Source organism: Sceloporus occidentalis, unplaced genomic scaffold, assembly GCF_023333645.1.
Source record: "Sceloporus occidentalis isolate IW3139 unplaced genomic scaffold, rSceOcc1.0.p SCAF_164, whole genome shotgun sequence".
Lineage (NCBI taxonomy): Eukaryota > Metazoa > Chordata > Lepidosauria > Squamata > Phrynosomatidae > Sceloporus > Sceloporus occidentalis.
In genome coordinates, this window is record NW_028317144.1 from 1,102,263 (window position 1) to 1,125,208 (window position 22,946).

General features: G+C 39.3%; 1 protein-coding gene across 1 annotated transcript; it reads left to right on the forward strand.

Moving 5' to 3' along the window:
* Positions 1-393: 393 nt before the first annotated feature.
* On the forward strand, positions 394-18,351 carry LOC149279489 (GPALPP motifs-containing protein 1-like). The gene is made up of 8 exons (XM_089501126.1): positions 394-526; positions 1,382-1,523; positions 2,508-2,603; positions 3,287-3,395; positions 14,311-14,433; positions 16,481-16,645; positions 17,042-17,140; positions 18,133-18,351. Exons 1-8 carry the CDS (start codon positions 394-396, stop codon positions 18,349-18,351), a joined length of 1,086 nt encoding a protein of 361 aa, XP_089357252.1.
* The last annotated feature ends 4,595 nt before the right edge of the window (positions 18,352-22,946 follow it).

Here is a 22,946-nt window from a genome sequence, read left to right on the forward strand (position 1 = left end):
GGCTACATTTGGGCAAGCTTGCTAAATATTTAAGTGTGTATAGACCCGGGGCTATTTTGGTATGTATTTCAGATGTATAAAATAACTAAGTGTGCTAGTTTAAATTGGCTAATAGAGGTTTGGGTGACCAATTTAAATATGGCCGCCAGGAAGATTATTGTCGTGAACTAATGTTTCAGCTCAAGCTGTGTAGCGTGTGATTTTAAATGGCGGGTTTTGTTGTGTCTTTGTAGTATGGTTACTTTTAATCAGTAGTTACTTAGGCCTGCGCCCACATTCTGCTGCTATATCACCTTTGCCCAAAGTTCGGCTGCCATCATATGCGCAACAAACATGCGCCGGAGATATTGTCGCAGTGTAGTGACGTCACCGCGACACAGTCGCTAGTTGAAGATGTCCCGGGAGTTGATCGGTCCGGCGCTCCCGCCTGGGTTCCTGAACAGTGAGGAGCAGGAGGACACGGAGGAAGGTGAGCGGATAGAACTTATAAGAGGCAAGGCCACGGTATCTGATGACGCAATTACCGGTGTGCAATAATGTGCAGTGTTAGATGGGTACTGCTGTGATTGGTGTTTTGCCTGGATGCCTTCACGTTTCGTGATCTAACCAGGTATAAAGCGGTACCGTGTTAGCCACAGACAGACAGCACGTTTGGTAAAGATGATACCTTTGTTGGCTAACTGACATATAATGCATTGCAAGGTTTTAATACTATATGATTATGCGTAATGACTTGTACATTGTACACATATATTCTCCGTTAATCTTTTAGGGGTAGTAGAAGCATTATTAAACACTCATCCACATGTACCAGACAAGCCAGAAGGCTTGTTTCCCCCCCCAGAAATCCCATGGTGCTGCCACAACCACAGGGGATTCTGGGTAGGCAAATGCAAATACGGTCAACAATGATCACCTTTTGCCTCTATATCCACTTTATACAGGGATCCCTTTAAGGTTAATGCCGGCTGTGCAAGACAGCCTTTAGACAGAACATGGGGTAAGGCCAACATAGACAATCACATCCGCTTTTAGAACCTCTGAGGTCTCTGGAATGTCTATCGTTATAGTAGGTGTGAAAGCAGCATCTGCAGGCTCAATTTATAATAAATGATTCTTGGCAAAACCATTGCAGCACAAATATATAGCCCGGTTGGTACTATGCTGCCAGTTCAGCAGTAGTGCCACCCATCAGAAACTATGGGCTGAAGCTAAGTAGAGAGTTAAGGGAGGGTTGACACGGTAACGTACTATTTTGTTCTAATTTAGCTTGACATCAAAAAATTGCCAGGAAAAAATGCCACAACTAATGCGTTTATATTTTGGCATGTCGTGCATTTTCTTGAAAGTATGGTAAGATTGGTTTGTTATATATATACAGTTGCAGGTCCTGTACTGCCTCCTGGTTACTCCTGTAACAGCAGCACTGACTCTAATGATGACAGTGATCAGGACTCCACACCTAACCCTTGGCATGATAAAAGTGGACCACATGCAAGTAAGAGGAGCAAAGACAGCCACAGGTAATCCCTAATAGTGATTGAAGGTCATTTACTTGGGGGGGGGGCATGGAACCCTTTGCAGCAAGCAAGAAGATGGACTTGACTCTAAGTGGTCTACTCATAATGTGGAATAAAGCCATAACACTTAGAAAGCCATACAAGGGATCCACTAACATGGGTGTAACGTCTTGCTGGAGCAACCTTCCAGTGTTGGATCTAAATAATGAAAAGTAATGTGTGGAGTTGAAAGAACAGGGGTGTCCAACCTGTGGCCCTCCAGCTGCTGCAGGACTACATCTCCCATCCTCCTCAGCCAGCCCCTTAGCTTAGCATTATGGGAGATGTAGTGATGCAACAGCTGGAGGACTGCAGTTTGGCCACCCCTGGAATAGAATTATGTGTGTCTGTGTATTTTTGTGTGATATCTTTGTGTGAATGCCTGCATGTATGTATGCACATTACACCTTTGTGTGTCTATGTATATTGGTGTAGCAACCCAAGAACGTATCTCTGCTTCCATCATATGTGCAAAGATTTTTTTCAGTACGTCTTCTCTGTTGGGGACATAGTACATGAGAAAATGTATTTTTTTTTTCTTTTTAGGGTATATACCTAAAAGTTTCAGGTTTGCAACACAGGTTTATTCACTAAAGGGAAAGCTGTCAGGAGCATTTGCTGGAGAGTTGTAGTTTCAGCTCCTTTAACTTATTGTGCATTATGAAGTTCAACACCAGTGAGCTTCTGTTGCAGGGAGAGCTAGAATAGTTATTTTATAATGAAATCAATGAGAATTCTTCATAGTCTTCTTACACATTTATTGTGCATTTTACATGGTCAGCTCAGCCCTACTTGCTGGTGTTGTGAATAGTGAAATGAAAGTGGAAACTATGTATGTTGCCAAATATGGCATACTTTCTGTTTTTAAATTCTAGTTTTTGATGCTCGATTAGAAGTAAGTGGTCTTAGTTATGGGTTAAAACAATTGCTTTGCTTTTCTCTTTCCAGAAAAATGAGCCCATCTCGAGCAGAAGAGGAAGATGATAGTTTTTTTGGGCCAGCCCTTCCACCAGGATTTAAAAAACATTCTGATTCCCCCGAGAGGTATTTTTCATGTTAAGTTTTCCATGTTACGTAGTGCCATGCTTAACGCGAGCCTGAACAATAAACAAATTTCACATTTACTCAGTGCGCTTAACCATCTTTTCAGCCAGCATGACACATTCAAGAGAATTATACCACATCAAATAAATAGTAGTTATTCTGGCAGGCAATTTACAGCTTATTCAGCTGTAACTGAATCATCAAGGAAAATTTGATAAACTAATAATATACATTGTATAAATCAGTGATCCAGTTGTGTATTGTAAAAATCTATTTAAATTTACTATTTTATTAAAAATAAAGAGGGACTGTAACAAATTATTGGAAAAGATATATTGCAAAGACAATATTTCCTCCCAGATGAAGCACTAAAGTCTGATAGAATACCCTTTGGGGGCTCCAGCAATGAAATGGTAGTTATGTGAGACACAGTGCTCCACTTAGAAGGAAAGTTAAATGCCATCTTATAAAATTAACAATTTGTGACTATTTCTCTTTAAGGGTCTAAAAGTGCAAAATGAAAGTGTACAATTCTGCACATAAATATCCTTAAATTATACTTAAACAGCACGCAATACAAACTCGGTTATAGCTAAATGTGAGAACGCGTCATCCATGGAGTGCTGTAGCTCGATGAAGCTGATATTTGTTCGTATTCTCACTAACTAAGATCTTTCTTTAAGACCTGTTATAGGTCCTGCCTTACCGCCTGGCTTCAAACGCGAACACTCGGATAGTGAGGACAGTCTCGATCATGGTGGATCTTGCAATCCTTCTGGCTTCAGGGAAGGGGTAAGTGCCGGTCATTGTCTTCTAGACTTTCTTATTCTATTAATACAGAATCCTCCTTGTACGTAGTGGTGCAAAGGAATACACAAAAAAGTCTTACAGCTACATTAAGTCAAATTATTTCCACAGTAAACATTCTTTTAGAGAAAATATGTTTTATGTATTTCCTTTTAAGATAAGTGTCCCTTAGAGTTCTTGGGCACCTTAATTGTGATTCACTGACAGTAATTCACATGAGAAATACTAGCATTATGGCATTATTACTACATTCTTACCAATAGTGATGTACTTTGTCGCCTGCTTTCATTGTACTAGCGAAGAGTTTAAAAAACAAAAACAAACGTACCATCCCACTTAATGACCGGTGAATTTGCTGCTGTTCAGTAGAAAAGCCTTGTTTCACCTGTTAGTAGGTGACACTACGTGAATTATGAAGGACCGGTAACCTAATTGAAACTGAAAACCATCTATCATGTATTATTTTCATTTGAAGTTCCATTTTCAGTTATTCAGATATCCATTTCCAGCTTTGACACCCACTAGAAACCATTACAATACACTTTAGTACATTTTGCTGTTTACTCGTTGTCAGGGTGTTAAGTATTCCTGTTATTTAGTAACACCGCGGTTGGTGCTATATACATACCCCATCACCATAGAATTACACAACTCTGAAAAGATTCCGTCTGCTGTACTTTCAGTGTTATATATTTGTCTGTTTACCGTCTTAGTGCCAGAATGTTTGTCCATCTGTCGGTGAAAACATTTTAGTCCGTTTCTTTTTCCTTTCTTTCTTCCCCATTCCTATTGCTGCTTGTTACGTTGCGATAGAGACAGAAGCAGCCTGAGCCTTTTCACTTTATTTTCAATAAAAGTCTTGTTTCAAATTTGTCACAAAACTCCTGCATCATCTGGGCACATTCACTGAATAATACTCCTATCCTTTGTATATTTATGGTTTTTGCCCCTTAACCCATGTGGTCATGTGTGATGAGATTTGGGAAACATGAACTACACTTCACGCCATTACCACGGTACGTTTAATTCACCCACGCTGAAAAACCATTGAGGCGCCATTTCTAACTTGCTGATCACATCACATAAAACACAAATCTTTAAATCGATGTCCTTTGTCACAGCAGGTTTCAAGAATTTCAACCCGTGTTGAAGCTGCAAATGGGGAAACAAAACATGCGCAGAATACATTTGTTTTGTCCAATATGGTTTACTTTTAATGAATGCTTTCCTTTTCCAGTATACTCTCTAATTGATGAAAATGCAACCAAGTGGCCAGTATCCGCAAACTAATGTGTGGATTCTGTCCAAGTCTGAGCCAGATGCTCTGTCTGGCTACCATAACCACTAGGACAGTGCTGTATGGTTAGTAATAAAAATGACAGCTGCCGGGATCATTGCCTGCAAGGAGATACGGGAATAGGGAAGCTGAAAACACAAATCTGTTTGCAACTAAAAAAGCAACGTTAAAAGTACAGTTTGAGTAAATGGACATTGCAGGGAAGCTTTTTGAATGGCCAGGAAAACACTGGGCCGATATGTATTTTTAAGTTTAGAAATTAGTATGTAGTAAATATTACTATTTCGTACCAAAGTCCAAAAATTAGGAGGGACCCCAATGAAACAAACTAAAACAAAGCCAAGTGCTCCAAATTTTCATGCATTCTCTCAATGTCTCCCTACCTTCTGGTAACCGCTTCTTTGTCGCCCTCTCCTTTTCTGCAGCTCTGCTACTTATCCTGCCTCTTCTTGTTCCGTCTTCTTTCTTTTTCTGCTTCTCCCTGATTTCTGTTCCATTAACCTGGCCTCCTGGAGGGCATCTGCAACAGGGCTGAGTCTTGGTGCACACCACGGGGGCAACCTCGCCCCCAGTTGAAGTGGCATTGAACCACTATCAGGAAATGCATTGGGAGTATAATGGTATTAGGGCCCTGTTCAACAAAGTCACATGGTAGCCATTGGGCTAGAACATAAAATGCCCTTTTAAAACAAGCGCATGTTAAACAGGGCACCACTGTCCTTTATGTCTGCAGAAAACAAAATCATAAAACTTTATTTTATGAATTTAATTTGGGGATATCTGTTGTGTTCCCCCGTTGGAGCTCTCTGGCTACACGTTGCTGGTCCAGACTGACCAGCCTAACTATTTACTAACTTCCCCGCCAGACCCAGCTAAGCCAAGCCCTGGACAACTCCCCCAGATAGCACACATGGGTCCAGGTAGGTAATACCACACTTGGGTCAGGGATTGCCGTTTCAGGTCCTTGCCCTGGGAGTGCATGGAACATTCTTCCCCCTCAACAGTCTCCCTGACTGAGGCTTCAGGGGGTTTAAGTGTCCAACACCTACCCATGATGTGGGCTTCGGAGGAATCCCGGACTGGGTCCTGCACACATCCAGTCTGGCATAGACTTTTCAATGAGAGGGAAATGAGCATTGGCTCTCCATTTGCTCCATCCAGGCCCCCCACATACATGATTTGTCCAGTACTTTTGCATAAAATCTGCACAAATCATCTCCCTGTGGCTTACAATGTCACATTGTCTATATAATAGCATATATAACACATGTCAAGTGAAGCAACATTTTGTGCTCATAAATGACAAATGTCTAAGATTTTCCCTTAAACAGATACTTGCTCTTCTACTCAGTTCCTCATATGGCAAACACTGCCCTGGATCTGTTCCCTGGAAATGTTTGCGTTTCTGTTTAGTTAGGCTTTTGGGCTTCACTTTGAGGACTTGCATAGCTGGTTTTCTACGTGAGCCTTTGTATTGAAATTGTCCAGCGGTTGCCTGTACAAGGCACATACAACCCCCCCCTCTGTGTTCACTTTATACAAGCTACTTCCATTGACTAGTCTGGTCATTCCAAACATTGCAGGATAAATTACTTTATTCATTCGTTCAAAAGTTCTAGACACAATCCCTGATGAAGTCTTGAGGTCATCACATGGGCGCATTATATATATATATATATATATATATATATATATATATATATATATATATATATATATATATATATATATATATGTATGTGTGTGCTTTGTTGTATTTTCACTATTTTGCAGCATGAGAACATTTGATTCCCTGCCTGCTAATCGCATAGCAGTCCTGGTTTCTTGATCAGCTGCAGGTAGATCATTGACATTATTCCAGCAGCGTTTTTATCATTTTCTCTGCCTCTCTCCAACTTAAAGGAGAGAGACAGAGGTTTAATGCTGATAAAGCCATTGCCTTATATCATCTGCTCTTTACCATGCATGCAAATTTATTTAAGAGTGATCAAGATGGATTAGGTGCACCTGGTTTGTCCCCATCTCCAGACCCTCTTCCCCACGGGACAGTCCATTGTTGTGTATATACACAATTAAACAGACTAAGTTTAGCCTTTCATGTTGGTCTTGTGCTTTATTGGAAGTTACTTGATTTCTGGAGCCAGGCATGAGTGTTCACTAAAGCAGGAAAGTTTACTATTTTAGTTGAAAGACATTACTATCCATTATTAATGTCAGTGAATGCCTTCAAGAAGGTCTGGACTGAATCCTCGTGACATATAGTTAAGTCATGCAGAAGACTTTTAAATAATCTCTTCGTATTAACTATTCAATGCACAGGGCCTGCTCGGCTTTGCTTTAAGGAGCAGCTCATTGAGGTTGGGACTTGATAATACATAATGAATCCCCTTAGAGCGAGGATATAAGGCAATTACGTTTGTTACTTTTAAAGCCTCTATAACAAATAATTGAAACATAGCTATAGTATTTTTAAATAAATGTAATCATATCTTTGTATATAACGGCTTCACATTAAAGGTGAATCTGTCATGTAATTTTAAACATGGCCATAGAGACCCTGGGCCAACCTACCATGTCCAGAGGTCCACTGCCGAGCTGTCTACAGAACTGCTTTCTGTGCCAAATGTCAGAGCTGAACCTTCTTAGGTCACATGAATCGGCCCCATACCAACTAAGGTAGCAATTTTCGACTGTGTTGAGGGGGACAGCTACATGGTGGGGAATCCTTGCTGGTCTGTTAAAGGGTGCGTTACTGACGGGGTTCAGATTGGTCTGAAACATTCCCCCAAAATAACCCCTGCTGTTGTGGATAGTAGAGGAAGCATTTAATGCAGGGGTAATATCCCTTGGGCAAAAGGGTATAAGGAAAAGCATGGGATCCACTCAGTAGTTTGCAGGAGCCCCATTAATTGTAACTTTTTTTTTTTTTTTTTTTTTTTTTTTTTGAAATGTCAAATACTGGTAATCATTTCTTTCATGATTTATTCAATCTGTTTGCTACTTGGACAAAGTTTTTTTTTGTTTAGATTTCCATGTGGGGGGCTGGAGCCCTAATCACTGACTAATTATTTTAATGAGATCATTGAATGTGGATTCTAGCATTCTTAAATGAATTGTCAGCATGACTTGGATATGTACCAACACGAAAACAACACTTGTGTTTGACTTTAGATTGTGTTACTCAGTTTTGTTTTTCACTACTGGTATCTGCTAAATGTGATCCCTCTTTGAAGACTATATTGGAATCCAGCTTTAGGCAGAAAGTTGGAACATCGTTCTTGTGCCCTGTCTGCATTGGATGGCTCAAGTGATACATTTATCTTGCTTCTCCGTTTAGTTATCAGTACTATCTCATGGTGTGGCTCCAGCAAGATGGCAATCTGCCCCTTTTGAGGGGACAAGGTCTTGTGATTTAAAAGAAAATAGCATACACAGAAAGAAAGGTTGGAATGCAGCACTCAGTAGTGAGATGGTGCACGAGCCAGGGTACCACCAAGTTCTTCAATAAATCCAAAATAAAGAAATTGAATTTAAAAGAAAATAGGTGATCAATAAACTTGTTTCAAATATCCCTACAAAGTGATTTGGGCCAAATGAGGCGCTGTAGCAGTGAACAGATGTGTATACACAGATGAGACCTCTTCTGAAACTTCAGACAGGAATAAGCTCTGAACAGCGGCAAAGGTTGTGTTTTGGCCTTGTTGATCTGATTCCCCAAGCGCCTTACACATTAATTCAATTGATGCGGATCTGGTTTCTGCACGAGCACATTAGTTGCGTATATTAGAGACCTATTTCTGCATACATAAAGTTTTTCTGAGAAGTATGAGGGTACAAAAACTGAATTAAGAATGAGGTCGATTAATTGGCATTTAATGATGGTTAATGTCTGCTGTCAGACCTCGCTCTTAAAACGCAAGAATATTAAACTCTTATAGCGTGGCAGCTGGGGACTTCTCAGTTCATGCCAGTAGGCTGCCATCAGTTTAACTTGGAGCAACAAGCTCCCATCTTTAGCTTTCCACTCCAGCTAAGTGATATTTCACCTTTGGGACACACTAGCCATCTGTTGGATGTAATTGGAATTTAATGCAGAGCGTGCACATGAAATGCACTACATTTGGCTATAGCTTAACCATATCCTCGTACCCCTTGCTCAATAGAAGCTGCGGACTGATTCTTGGTGAACAGGGATTAATAGGCAAATGCAATGTTAATGTGATCGCTCTTTTCATCTGCTTGTTGGCATGATGGCAACCTAACTAAATAGATATTTCATTAAGAGGGCCTTCTGAGGTTTGCAAACTCGGTCACGTGCAGAATTTTGGCAGGATTAAGAAGATACCGATGCAGAGACCTACTTAAAAATGTTACAGTAGTTGCAATGTTCAAAATACTTTTTTACATAATTTCTATGATAAGAAAGCCTCACATTATTGCATTTTTACTATAAACTAGAACATATTGCTATTATGTTATACAGAGCTGTTACGTGTAATATTTGACTTCAGGGAAGCATTCATTCAAAAATCATTTTTGTATTTATTGGGGAGGTTTGGAACGGTTACTAGCAGGGTATGGGTTAATGTAATGGTACCAACATATCTGGGAGAGGAAATGCATAATAACTGATATCATCATTTGCAGGCACTGGCAGGAATTTCTTTACTAAATTTTTAACACCTCTGCGGTGTTTTACATGGAATGAATCTTCAAGCAGATCCCAGTGATGTTACAATGACAAAACTGTGGGAACAAGAGACCCAGGTCTCCAGGCAAAAAAAAAATAAAACTACAAAAAATGCTTATCTGCCCTAAAAAAATAAAATATATATATATATGTATATATATTTTTTATTTATATAGTGCCAACAGTTTACGCAGTGCTTAATACAATACATAAATTCAAGGGGTATGACAACGCAAGAATTGACAGACTAAGACAAACCGATACAGTAGGTGGAGAGGACCCTGCTCGCAAGCTTACAATCTAGAGGGAAATGGGGTGACAAACATAAGGCACAGAGTGAGAGGCAGTGTGGTGGTTGTATCAATGATAAGGAAGTTCTAGCAGCTAAGATGTTGCGGCTTCTCTGAAGAAGTGGGTTTTTAGATGTTTCTTGTATGTCGGGAGGGAGGGTGAATGCTGAAGGTTCCTTGGGGGTAGATTCCAGAGATATGGGGCAGCTCGAGTGAAATCTTGTGGACTGGAAAAGGAAGAGGTGATGAGTGAGGAGGAGAGCCTTAGCCCATGGGAAGAAAGTAGGGATCGAGTAGGAGAGTATTCGCTAATGAGGTCATAAATGTATGGAGGAGGGCCTTATAAGTAGGGCTGCAACTAACGATTATTTTAATAATCGATTAGTTGGCCGATTATTTTTTCGATTAATCGGATAATTTTTTTTTTTTCTTTCAATTTAAAATAATGTAATAAAAAACGTACAATTTACACTTTCATCTCTTTATCACAATGGCCTCTCTATTCACCTTCTTATTTTACTGACATAATAATAAAATCTACAAGAACCCAAACACTGTTTCTCAAACTAGGTTTTAATACAAAGTTATTAGTAAATATTCATATGTTAACTATTTTTCATATTTAATATAAACTATGAGAAAAAAGCCTTGTTTAAATTTTTTTTATTTACCAAACTGCCCCCGGTTATGCACATCTGACCCCCAGCTTGCCACTCTGCCCCCATATATGCCAGTGATATGCAACTGAGCCCCCTGATATACCTTTTACCCCAGATATGTTTATGCCCCCCTGATATGCCTAATATCGATATGCCTTATACCCCCTGTATGCCCTGAAATTCATAATACCCCCCATACACCACTATAACTCACCCATACACCACTCTGGCTCCTCCCCCCTCCCATACACCACTCTGGCTCCTCCCCCCCTCCCATACACCGCTCTGCCTCTCTCTCTGCGATGCAGACCCCCACCGGCTGACAGAGAGGATGACCCTCTGTCAGCCGGTGGGGGTCTAAACGATGCGCACAGCCAGCCTCCGTTACTGCCCTTCACTTACGCTGAGGCTTCTATGAAGTCGGTAACAGAGCCGGGTAGAGAGGCAGAGTGATGTATGGGAGGGGGTGAGAGACCGGCCGACAGTGAGGGGAATCCAGGTCCCCTGCAACGCTGCGGGGGATCTGGATTCTAGTGTTATAATCCGATCTCTGTTTGAGGTCGGATTATAATTTTTATAATTGATAAAAATCGATTCGATTAATCGATAATGAAAATCATTGACAACGATTTTTATTATCGATTTTATCGATTAGTTGTTTCAGCCCTACTTATAAGTTAGTACCAGGATTTTAAATTTAATTCTACAGGTAATTAGGAGGTTTATACTCTCAAAAGCTCATCCTTAAAATGGAATGTTAGTCCAATAAAAATGTATAAACTTTATATTGCAATACTACAGCTTCTGTCACTACGATGAGGAAACCCCTGGTCACCATTGGGCGAAAATTGATAATTTTCCAAAATTTATAACTATTCTGAATAGATTGAAAATTCATTAAAAAATAAAAGGGAAATTTGGGTGTCTGTATGTAGTGGCCAGGAGACGGACCGGTTAGTAAATGAGCAATTGTAACATTTCAGTTTCTTTAAAAACCAAAAAAAATCTTGTTTTGTCTGCTGTTACATGAACAGTTATGTTTTGCTGTCATATTATCACCAATTGCTTTATATAATGCCATCACTTTCTGCAGCCCTGTACAATGGGACCTCAAATAACCCAAAACAAATTAACTTTTAATGACTAAGTGGCAGTGGAGATGTTAGAATGCAGACCTGCTTTTTAAGTAGATGTTCTGTACGGCTGTTATTGTTCCCTGTCTAATTGTAACATTCTAGCATCTCAAATGTTGAAAAGTAACAGCCCTCAGTATCATTGCTCTGAGCTAAGTAGAAGAAAAGAACCATTATTATTGGTGGCGGAGAGGCTAATAAAAGTAAATTATGCTCCCATTGAACGCCACAAAAAGCAAAAAAAGACAATAACACAAGGCCTGTTTTGGTTGGATCTCAAGTGGGCCTGTTCTTAAAATGGACACTCCAGCGTCCCAGGCAGTCTCATGAACAATTATATCATATAAAAGTACTTTGTAAGTAATGCCTCCTTTGTGGTTCAAAAGTTTGTGCTGTTGATTGGCTCCTTGAAGAAGCCAGTTGGCTGGAAAATGCTGCCATTGAAATCAGTGGGAGTGGTTTCTGTGTATGTAAAATGAGGGTCTTCCTAGAGCCCCTGGAACACTAGAGTTGGCTTGCTTTAAGCATATCACTTGGCAAGAGATGTGTTTCGTCGAACTCATCTCCTGCATGACAAATAGGGTTGGAGAAAAACAAATGCATACGGGGAGGCCTGCAAAAATAGAAAGGGACACTCCAGGCGTTGTATGTGCTTTAATGTTCACCATGTGCATTTGGTCCCTTTACTCACCCCCAGCCATTTTCCGTGCAGGAGATGTGTTTAACCGAGTACATCTCCTTGCACATGATACACACGCTAACAGTATTATTTAGCATTGACTCGGCTAACACTTCTGGCAGGGGTCTAACGAGAAACCCATCCATGGACAGTCTGCCCCTGTTTGGCATGAAACCTCGGACCCCAGAGCGGACGGGGAGCTGCAGCTGAGATGTTATACTTCATGCTTTTGTAGGTTAAAGTGTTTTGGGGGTTCTCTGGGATACTGGAATGCCTCTTTTAAAGGGACCACTTGGGTATCATATGTATTAAAGTACATGCGATGGCTAGTGTCCCTAGATGAAAGTATCAGTGCATCTATTAAAGCAAGAGAAGCCAGAAAGGTAAATGTTGTAAATCATAATTATAGTAATGTATTATAACCCTTTACCTGTAAAACCTATATGGTTTGTTATTGTACATTTAAATAAACTGCCGTGTATAATATTGCTATTGATTGTTTTGTGCCCTTGTTGGAAATCTGAACCAATTTGTGGCTTTCACATGGCCTGTCGCTACAGAACAGTTGGAAATATTTGTGACTGTAATTCCCGGTGCGGGTATAGGAGGGGAATGCTAATTCAGATGTCACTTTGGATTTGTGAGCTCTGTTCCACACCGCTCCTCTCCTGACAGCTCTGGGAGCTGCAAGGAAATGAAGGGCAAAAAAACCTTTGAGCTGAAACTGAAAGCTATATTTAACATAACCCGGAGGTGTATAAACCAAATGATCCTCCAGTCAGAAGGCTGTATACATTAGACAGTTTCAAATTGCAGTGACCATTTAGTTTGTAAGGTTGAAAATATACAGATGTATTATATTTTAACAATTGCAAGAATTCAGCACACACAGTAAATACTATTAAAAAAAAAAAAAAAAAAAAAAACCCTACCTATGGTGTATATTTTGGGGATTCTGTCACGCTGTATGGTCACATATTGCTTAGCCCGCCACCTTTCACTTTTCATGGCTATGTTGCTTCTATGGACACCATTAATGAGGCACATGTGTTGGCAACCCTAGGGTATAGTCAGAACCTACAAATATGCACAGCACAAAAAAAATAAACAGAAATAGGAGAGCAGAACCTAAAAAAAGCCTGAACCAATGCACAATAGCCAGCAACTTTACAGTGAGAGAGAGAACCTAATGGTGAGGAATAATAAAGCAGATACTAAGAAAAATGCAAAGTAATGCTTTTTAAAAATAAAAATCATGTTAATAGTTTATTGTTATCATTTCACCATGGACTCTCTTTGTATTTTGTGAAATGATTAAAACAAATGTGTGAAAGACAAAGCAAAAGCAGCATGTCAGTAGACGGGGAGATCACCCTGTGATGAAGAATAATGAAGACACCAGTGGTGGCTGTGATTACTTTTTTCAGAATGCACTAGTATGTACATAGCAGCATGAACCAATTAATGCTGGAACCTTTCTGTACAGCATCATGGTCTTCATGATAGAAAACCCCGTAGAGACCTATCATGTTGCTACCTAATACCTGATAAAAGCTGAATTATCCCATAGCCATCGCTACCTCTATAAACTGATGTAAATATAACTAGATATAAGCATGTGTCCAAAGTTCTGTAGTTTTTAATTGTACAGTTAACAATTTTATTTTCATTTTTTTTTATTTTCTTTTTTTTATGAGGGCCCCATCATTGGGATCCACACGATAAGAGTGCCCAAAAACAGATTACTAAAATACACTGTATATGGGGTCAATGTGGCCCTCTAGAACATTAACAAAATGTATTACTGTTATCATGAAATATTGCAAAATATACATTTTTTTTTGATTCCCTGATTTCAGAAGAAGGTCCCACTTGTAAGAAGTTTATATTATTTGTATGGGTACATCAAGCATGGAAAAGGGGAAAGCTTACATCTTTTAAGTTAGATATTTTTTGTTTGTGTTACCTTGGCAAGACGTGTTATTTATATCGGGGGATTTTACCAACTAAATCCAAGTTTAGTGAATGAGGCAACTTGGTGGATGGGGTTATACCAATTTTTCCACTTCTACACAACATAGAACATGGCACATGCTTAGCAGACAACCGATAATATATTTGCTTTTAATTGTTTTGTTTAATTGATCCCCAGGGTCAGGCCAGTGATGAAGTCATCGGTCCGCTTCCTGCTGAAGGTCCGGCTACATCCAGTGTTTTTGATGATTTTGAACGCAGAGCTTTGAAGATGAAACAGAAGCTGACTGCGACAGACGATGTAAGATAATTGGAATCCTGCATGGAAATAGAGTTTTAGTTTGATTGTGTTTTGCGGGTCACTTTTATATTTTTTAGTTGTAAACAAAACAATTGTAACAAAACCATATTCATAATCGAATGTGTACTTTCAAAGCATGCCATTAGTAACTTTTTTTTATGACAGATGCCCGCAATAGAAAATTACTTTGGGTAGTAGTATGGTTCAAGAGGGAAATGTACCTGATTGACAGTTGAGAATCCCTTTAGGGAATCCGTATAAAATATATACTAATATAACAGAACCCAGGGGCGTACCTATAATATTTGGCACCTGGGGCGGATCCTGTATGTGGCACCCCCCCAACACTTTAAAACTGCATAGCTTCTATCGTTATATACTGGCGCAGACATTGAAAGTGGTACAGCATTACTGTTATCATTATATACTGAGGCAGACATTGACGGTGGTACAGCATAACGCCTAATACTATATACTGAGGCAGGCATTGACGGTGGTACAGCGTAATCCCTATCACTATACATTGAGCCAGACACTGATAATAGTGCAGCATAACTCCTATCACTATATACTAACCCAAACATTGATGTGGTATAGGCCTACCACTTCATTGTCTGGCTTAGGGATGCACCGAAACGAAAATTCTGGACTGAAACCGAAAATCCAGCATTTACTTGTCCGAAACCAAATATGACCCCCACCATAAAAAAAATCTCACACTTTTACTTAAAGTAACACAGCAAAATAGGACAAAAAAATCAATAACAATATTAATACTCAAACATCCTACTTGTGCCATCTTTGCCTTTCCACAAATCAATTTTACATCTATCATATACACAAACACTTTAACAGTCACTCACTAATTCACACTTTCATTCACATAATCATTTATTCTTTCTCATTCACACAAATTTACACATTCATTAATGCATTCTCACCACCTCATTATCTCCCTCATTCAGACAATTCAATATTATACCCCTCATCACTATCTACCCCCCCTCCCTACTATCTACCCCCCTATCATCCCTCCCTCCCAACTATCTACCCCCTTCTCCCCCTTTGTAGTTAAAGGTTTTTTTACTTACCTTCCTGCTCTGCCGCTGCGCTGCTTCACTGCTTAGCGCGGCGCTCAGCATGACATGCCCGCACCGCGATGGAGTAAGAGGCCTCGCGAAGGAGACTTTTTTTTTTTTTTTTTTTTTTTTTTTTACACGGAGGAGAGAGAGGGGCGCCTAGCAACCGCTCGGCGCCCCTCTCTCTCCTCCGTGTAAAAAAAATAAATAAAAAAAAAAAAATTAAAAGTGGCGAGGCTGTCGCCCTGGCCCGTGGCACCCCCCTGACGAGCGGCACCCGGGGCGGACCGCTCCCCGCTAGGTACGCTACTGACAGAACCATATGGTTTCTGAAACATTCCGTTTTTCTAATATTGATATTCTTTTACATAGACGGTGCCAGTCTCTCTATTCTTGTTTGTTTTCCTTAAAGAACCAGGGCATCTAATATTAAGACAATTAAATCTGGACCTCAAAACCAATAATTAGGTGTCTTATTTTATTTATAAGGTGATGTTTTGAATGTATTGAGATTTAGAATTTGGGCTGTGGGATCACAGTTGCTACTGCAGGAAGAGCCATATCAATTTCTACCATTTTCCACGGTCAATTAGTGAATATTCGATAAGAATACTTCTATGAATATGAAATTGAAACATGCTTGTGTAGTTTTAGCATAGGCTGTACAGAAGCCTCTGGCTTTTTTACTTAGCACCAGTGAAGCCAATCTTGTATCATAAAATTTCTGTCTTCCTGGAAGGAGATTCTGACCTTTTGAGCATTGGGTGCTTGTATAATACATTGTGTGCAGTTATTTTAATTGATTTCTTACAGGTGATAAATGCCACAGTCTATATTATATGTGGCATCTTTGCGCAGTGCTGTAGGATATACTGTCTTGTTACATGAGCACGTTAAGACAGAAGCGACTTGCCATGTGTTGTAACTTGACATTGCATAAGGGAATGTGTTCTATTTTTTAACCATAGGATGGGTTGAAGTCTGCTACCAGAGAGTCATGGATGACTGAGCTTCCCCCAGAGATGACAGCGTTTGGGCTGGGCCCAAGATCCTTTAAGAGAAGAACCAATGAAAAATCAGGAGACCGATCGATTTGGACAGATACCCCTGCAGACAGAGAGAGAAAAATACAGGTAAGGATTCATTTTTTTCTGTATAAAAAAAAAAAAAAAAAAAAAAAATGCAAATCAGAGCAGTTGGTTGCATTGTTGGAATACCTATCCCAAGAGGAGAGAGTAGGTGTAATTATAGGGGAGAAAAAAATAAAATGGAGTTTAATTTTGAAGTTTTTTATTTATGATACAACCTACTGCCCCATGTATATTAAAACTTGTCTCCTGCAAGGTACTGGACATGTCATAAATACAGATAGGAGTTTGAGGAATCTTTCTATGCATTATAGTGCAAAGGAGGGCTGTAGTATACCTTAAAATATATATTTATATATAAAAAAAATTCTCAGATACTGGCAGTGGTTCTCAGTCTTCGTAAGGCTTATTTATTATCTCAATTGTGATTTTATTTCAAAGGAAAAACAAGAAGCAAAAGTTTCCAGCAGTAAAGAAGTGGAAATATTCCCATTATCAGAAAGAGACAAAAGACTGGCCGACCAAGTGTCCACCTATAACGTAAGTGCTGGAAGGCAGAGTGTTTGAAGATGGAAAAAGGATCCGTTGTTCATTGTTTAAATCCGAGAGCCACATTATTAACATTACTGCAAATAGTAAAATAAAACTCTATACTGCTTTCATTATTTTAGAATTGTATTTCCGTTCCTTCTGGGGGTTTTTAACCATTGTCTAGATCCTTGTGGATGCTCATGGGTTTAAATTCCCTGGTTTTAATCATTCCTATATTAATTGTGCAGGTTTTGAAGTAGGAGAGTTGCTAATGGCTTGATATAGTGGGATATCACCCTGCCTGGGAAAATAAAGAAATTAAATAGCAAAATATATTAAGTTGGCAGTAAATAATACATTTTTTTTTAAATAAAAATATTCACTTTAGAATTAATGTAAAGGGTACATTAAGACGGAATTCCTAACTACTTTATCCATCATAGAAATATAGAACTTGACTGCAAATAAGAACCATTTGGCCCATCTAGTCTGCACATTTCCCCTGATGTAAAGACTCAAACCTTAATCAGTCCTTGGTGTTTTTGTAGATTCGGGATAGCGTTAAGCCTATCCCATGCGTGTTTTATTTCCCTCACTGTATTGGCCTCCACAATTTCTGATCGCAGGCTGTTCTGTTTATCTTCCACCCTCTCAGAAGGGTATTGTAACCCTTAATGCTCTACCTTTTGTATGTTGATGTACCAATAAAAGCTTGAGCGAGTAGCTAGAAGTATGACATTTTGCATGAAGCGGAAGTCATCTTAAGTATGCACATGAGAAAAATATATGTAAAATACACATTAATTTAATGGGACAATATATTTAAGTTATTCAAATGTCGTCCTTGTTTTGTTTTCATAAGGGTATCCACATTCCTTTTCCTTAATATTATGACTGCATTTATATTTTAAAGAAGTAAAATATTTGGTGTATTTCTAGTTTTATTTGGTATTCAATCTTCTTTATATATATTACATGAATGTGTCCCTTTGTACTTATAGGATTCTAAAAGATCAAAATCCCTAATGGATATCCACCAGAAAAAACTGAAGCGGAAAGCAGAAGAAGATAAAAACAAGCCACAAGAGAGGAGACCGTTTGACAGAGACCAAGACCTTCAAGTCAACCGATTTGACGATGCTCAGAAGAAAGCACTGTTCCGAAAATCCAAAGAGTTAAATACTAAATTCTCCCATGGAAACAGCAGCATGTTCTTGTAAAGGACAATGGAGGTCTGAGGCCATCATGTACAGACTTTTGTATCCCTTCTTAAACTGTCTGATCTAAACATCCAAAAAACAATCTGTTTTGGTAAGTTGTGCAAACTCTATTCTGTTCTGCCTTCCCCAAGCCTTGACAGTTGCATTCTGTGTGCTTTTTTTTTTTATAGGGGTTGTGTGCATGGCTGCTGTGGACCCCTCAGGGAGGGTGGCATAATTGCATTAAACGTTTTCAAACGCTCTACAAACTGGGTGTGGGTGTACCTCATGGTTGCGGGGGCTCTCATTCTTTAAGCACAATACAGAACCACCCTTCCCTTTCTGACACTTTTTTTTTTGTCCTTTGCATCATTGTGTAAAGCTTATACCCAGAACTACCAATTTAGGGATAATTGCTTATTATTGAGAGCTAACATTTTTATAGTTTTATAGTGCAGATATGCAGGTCTATTTTAAGATTTTCTATAAAGACTCCAAAACGGGCAAAATATCATCAATGCACAGTACTGCGATTGCAGCTGTAGTTACCAGTAATTAATGGGGGTAGATATAGAAGATATGAAACAGAAGCACCATTTTTGTTGCAGTTTTTTTTTGTTTTTTTACATTTCTGTTATGCTTTTGTTGACAAATCATTTTTGTAATTGCCCTATTTAACATAAAATGGACAGTCAAAACTTGTGGATGTTATTGTTTCTTCAGTTTTTAAATGTGTACCAAAATAAAGTTAAATTAGTTGTTCTCTGATTGTGTTATTTTATAGAGATAAATTTGTGAATAAAAAATAAAAAAAGCCATTGCAGAGTATATTATAAGAACGAATGTCCTTATGAATTAAAGTGTCTTCTACAACAGCTAGACTAGAGTACCACACATTCATAATGCTTTCCATTTCATATAAAATGCAATATTATAAGAGGTGGGATGATATGGTTTGTGGCAAAAATGATCAGAAATGTAATTAATTATACCACTTACTTATAGGTTTAAGCTGTACTATTTCCACTTGGGTTTTGAGATTCTTTTTTGGTGGGGTCGCATGGAACACTAAAACAAGCCTTTTAAACGTTTGTGTTCTTCATGTAAGTATCATGAACATCACACCACAAAGAATACACGAGGCTCTGATGTATTTGAATGTGTCTGTTTTACTTTTGCATTCATCAACATTAAAATCATGCTGTCACGTTAAGGATTGTCTTCAAGGGGTGAGAACTACAGGCCACAGAATGTTTTCCTCCCTACAATTCTTCAGCATACCACAGAGGGTTACAGTAATCTTGGGAGTCCCTAAGTGTATACTTGGCATTGTTCCAGTCAATCTGGAGATAACTGCTAAATGTGAGCATATCAACAAGAGCCAACAGCATGCCATTTGTTTAAATACCAAGAGAGCTTTTTCTCACTCCTACAATATGTCTACAGTGTTTAGAGTGGAACCCGCAATGAATTTTGTATTCGTTAGCTGGGGATTTATGTAATTGCAATGGTAGGACTCAAAGACTCTTACAGCAACGCGAGTCATATTTAGGCCACTTGCTGTGTCTTCTTCTCTATAGGTACAGTGCTTCTTTTATATAATGTGTGTCAGATCAAAAGGCTCAGAGGTCTGACTGCTGCTAGTAAATAAAATATAAGTGACAGATCCATTAATTGAGGTCTCGAAGCTGAATAATGAAAAACAGGAATGTTTTCCCCAAAGCGTTAACATATCGTAAGATAGGTTTATGGCCGTCCTGTGGATGATGTATAGCAAAATATAACATTAACAAAATATAATAGACTAGTAGCTGGCCTGACTTCAGGCTTCTGTTAAAGGGATAGCAATGCCTTTTTCTCAGATCAGTGAGGTAAACAAAGTTTATTACCTTATTTTAGGTAATCAAGCAATGTGTCGCTCAGGAGGCAACCTCATATTTCCTTCCTATTTGTTTTTTGGTGTGATCATTTAATTTAACCCATTCTTATGTGTACCTAATTGAATAAGGTCACCTGTTACCAAGGGGTGGTTGGAGCTTTTAAGGAAATTATTTTGTTTCTGTTACTTTTATTAATTGATTTTTAATTTATTGGGAAAGAAGGGGACAATTTGGGTTTTGTCCACGGTTTGACTCTCACTAGGTAGTTATAATTAGCTTAACTTGTTCTGGAAAAACAAGGTTTACCTTTTTAAATTGTATGCTGTTTAGGTGGTTGTCGCCTAAAATTAGCAAAACTATGAAAGTTAACCCAGGTTCCAGCACTCATAAGGTTAAATCATAGATGGAATTAGTTGGTGAAAAAACACATTTTCAATTAAATGTGTCTCAAGTACACTATATATCAACAACTGCAATGAAACAATTACAATACCTGACAATGAGTCTTTTACATCACTGTGGAGGGATCTTAGCCACTCTTCCTGGCAAAATTGTTTCATTCAGTCACAATTCATGTCAGGACTTTTACTATGCCACTCCAAAACCTTAATTTTGTTTGTTTTGAGCCATTTAGAGGTGGACTTCAGATTGTTGTCATAACCCAACTGCGGTTGAGCTTTGGTTCACAAACTGATAGCCGGGCTTTCTGGTAGAGGGCAGAATTCATGGTTCCATCAATTGTAGCAAGTTGCCCAGGTCTGGAAGCAGCAAAGCAGCCTCAAACATCACACTACCACCACCTTGTTTTGACTGTTCAGGTTGATGTTCTTATTGTTGAATGCTATGTTAGCTTTACACCAGATGTAATAGGATCAGTGTCTTCTAAATAGTTCTCCTTCAGTCTACAGATTGTCCCAAAAGTCTTGGAGTCACGGAGATGTTTTTTTGGTAAATGTGAGAGAGAAGCCTTTGTATTCTTTTTGGTCAACAGTGCAACTCAGCCATGGATGATGTTTTTGCACGATTCGGGAACACTATCCTTAACTGAGGCACGTTAGGCCTACAGTTCTTTACATGTTAGTCTGGGTTCTTTTGTTAACTCCTGGGTGAGTCGTCAATGCGCTCTTGAAGGAATTGTGGCAGGCCGGCCACTCCTGGGAAGGTTCAAGTTTTCTCTGTTTGTATCCCAGAGCCTTAGGAAGGTCTTTGTAACCCTTTTCCAGTCGGATAGAGATCAACAACTTTGTTACTCATCTGTTCTTGAATTTTTGTAGATCATGTGCTGCCTTTTGATACTTTTTAGCCTACTTCACTTTCCAAGACAGGTTCTACTTTATCGATGTTCAGATTCAAAAGGACTGGTGGTAATCATGCCCGTGTGTGTCTAGCTAGTTAAAATTGATTTTAGTGATTATGATATAGATGTTTCATTACTGATTTCAGAACGCAGGCAAAAATAAGAGAAGGTTTCTTTGACACCGATGTGGGTATAAGAAAAGCCAGAGGCTGTATCAAGGTGAAGTATGCAAGAGCACATTAAAATACTAATCTGATATTATAGCAATCATATAGTCCCTGACATCCTTGTCCATTAAGTCCCATCCAAATGAATCCTAAAGAAATATCGTAGGCAAAAAACATGACACATATAGCCCTAAGGCTGTATGTAACGGATATTCCATGTGGTTATAAGAGAATTATTCATCCCAAAGAAATGTCATTACCATAGAATACTTTTGCAGTTCTGTGAAATTGATCAGCGATAAAAAGTGAGTCCATATGATGCACTAATTTTTTTCAAAATTCTTTGTTTTGGTAAAACAGGATTAATATTTCAACATAAAAGAATAAAAAAAAATATATATATATATTATATAGTACCCTATGGCCCAACCAATCTCTTCACCTCCCTTTTTGAGGACAAAGTGGGGTTAGATAGATTGGTTAGGTAATTTACAGCATCAGAAAGTTTTACAGATATTTCGGGACTTTAATTTGGCTCATAATTTAATTGCAGTTGGAGCGCCACAAATCTCTGGTCACAGAAATTTGGCATAGAAGATCACCAGGTGAGATTATGGACATCTCAGGTTTTAGCACCATTCCAGAAAGGCTACACTATTTTATTATTACAAATATGATTTTTTTTCCGCTGGTCTTTGTATCTATTCACTAAGGGTCACCTTTTCCACATGACTCCGTGACATTGCTCGTTCCTGGTTCACATCCTTCCTTTCTGATCAGCGTCTCCGTCTCCAGTAGCACTTCCCCTCCCCTCCCAGTTGGAGGCCTGTGCCCTAATTTTTGTCCCTAAGTAACTTGTCTGTGCCTTCTTTGACCCTGCCCAGTGACGGAACTACCAGGGTCGCAACTGCGACCGGGCCCTGGTATTCTGCCAGCCAGGGGGGCCCAAGGGGTGCCGAGTGGTAGTTTTCAGCAACTGCTCAGCGCCATTCTGTCTTCTCTGCTGCCGCTTGCCTCAGCGCTGCCCCGACTGCAGTGGTGGGAGCGTGAGGTGTCTGTCTCGGGTGCCGGCGATTCACGCTGGCATATGACGTCATATGCCGACACTCAGCAGTGAAGCCGTGCGCACCGCGGCAGAGCAGCAAGACAGAAGCCTCGTGCTCCCACCACAGGACTGCCCGGTAAGACCTACAAAGGGGGGTAGGGAGAGGGTAGATAGTGAGAAGGGGGGGTAGGGAGAGGGTAGATAGTGAGAAGGGGGGGTAGGGAGAG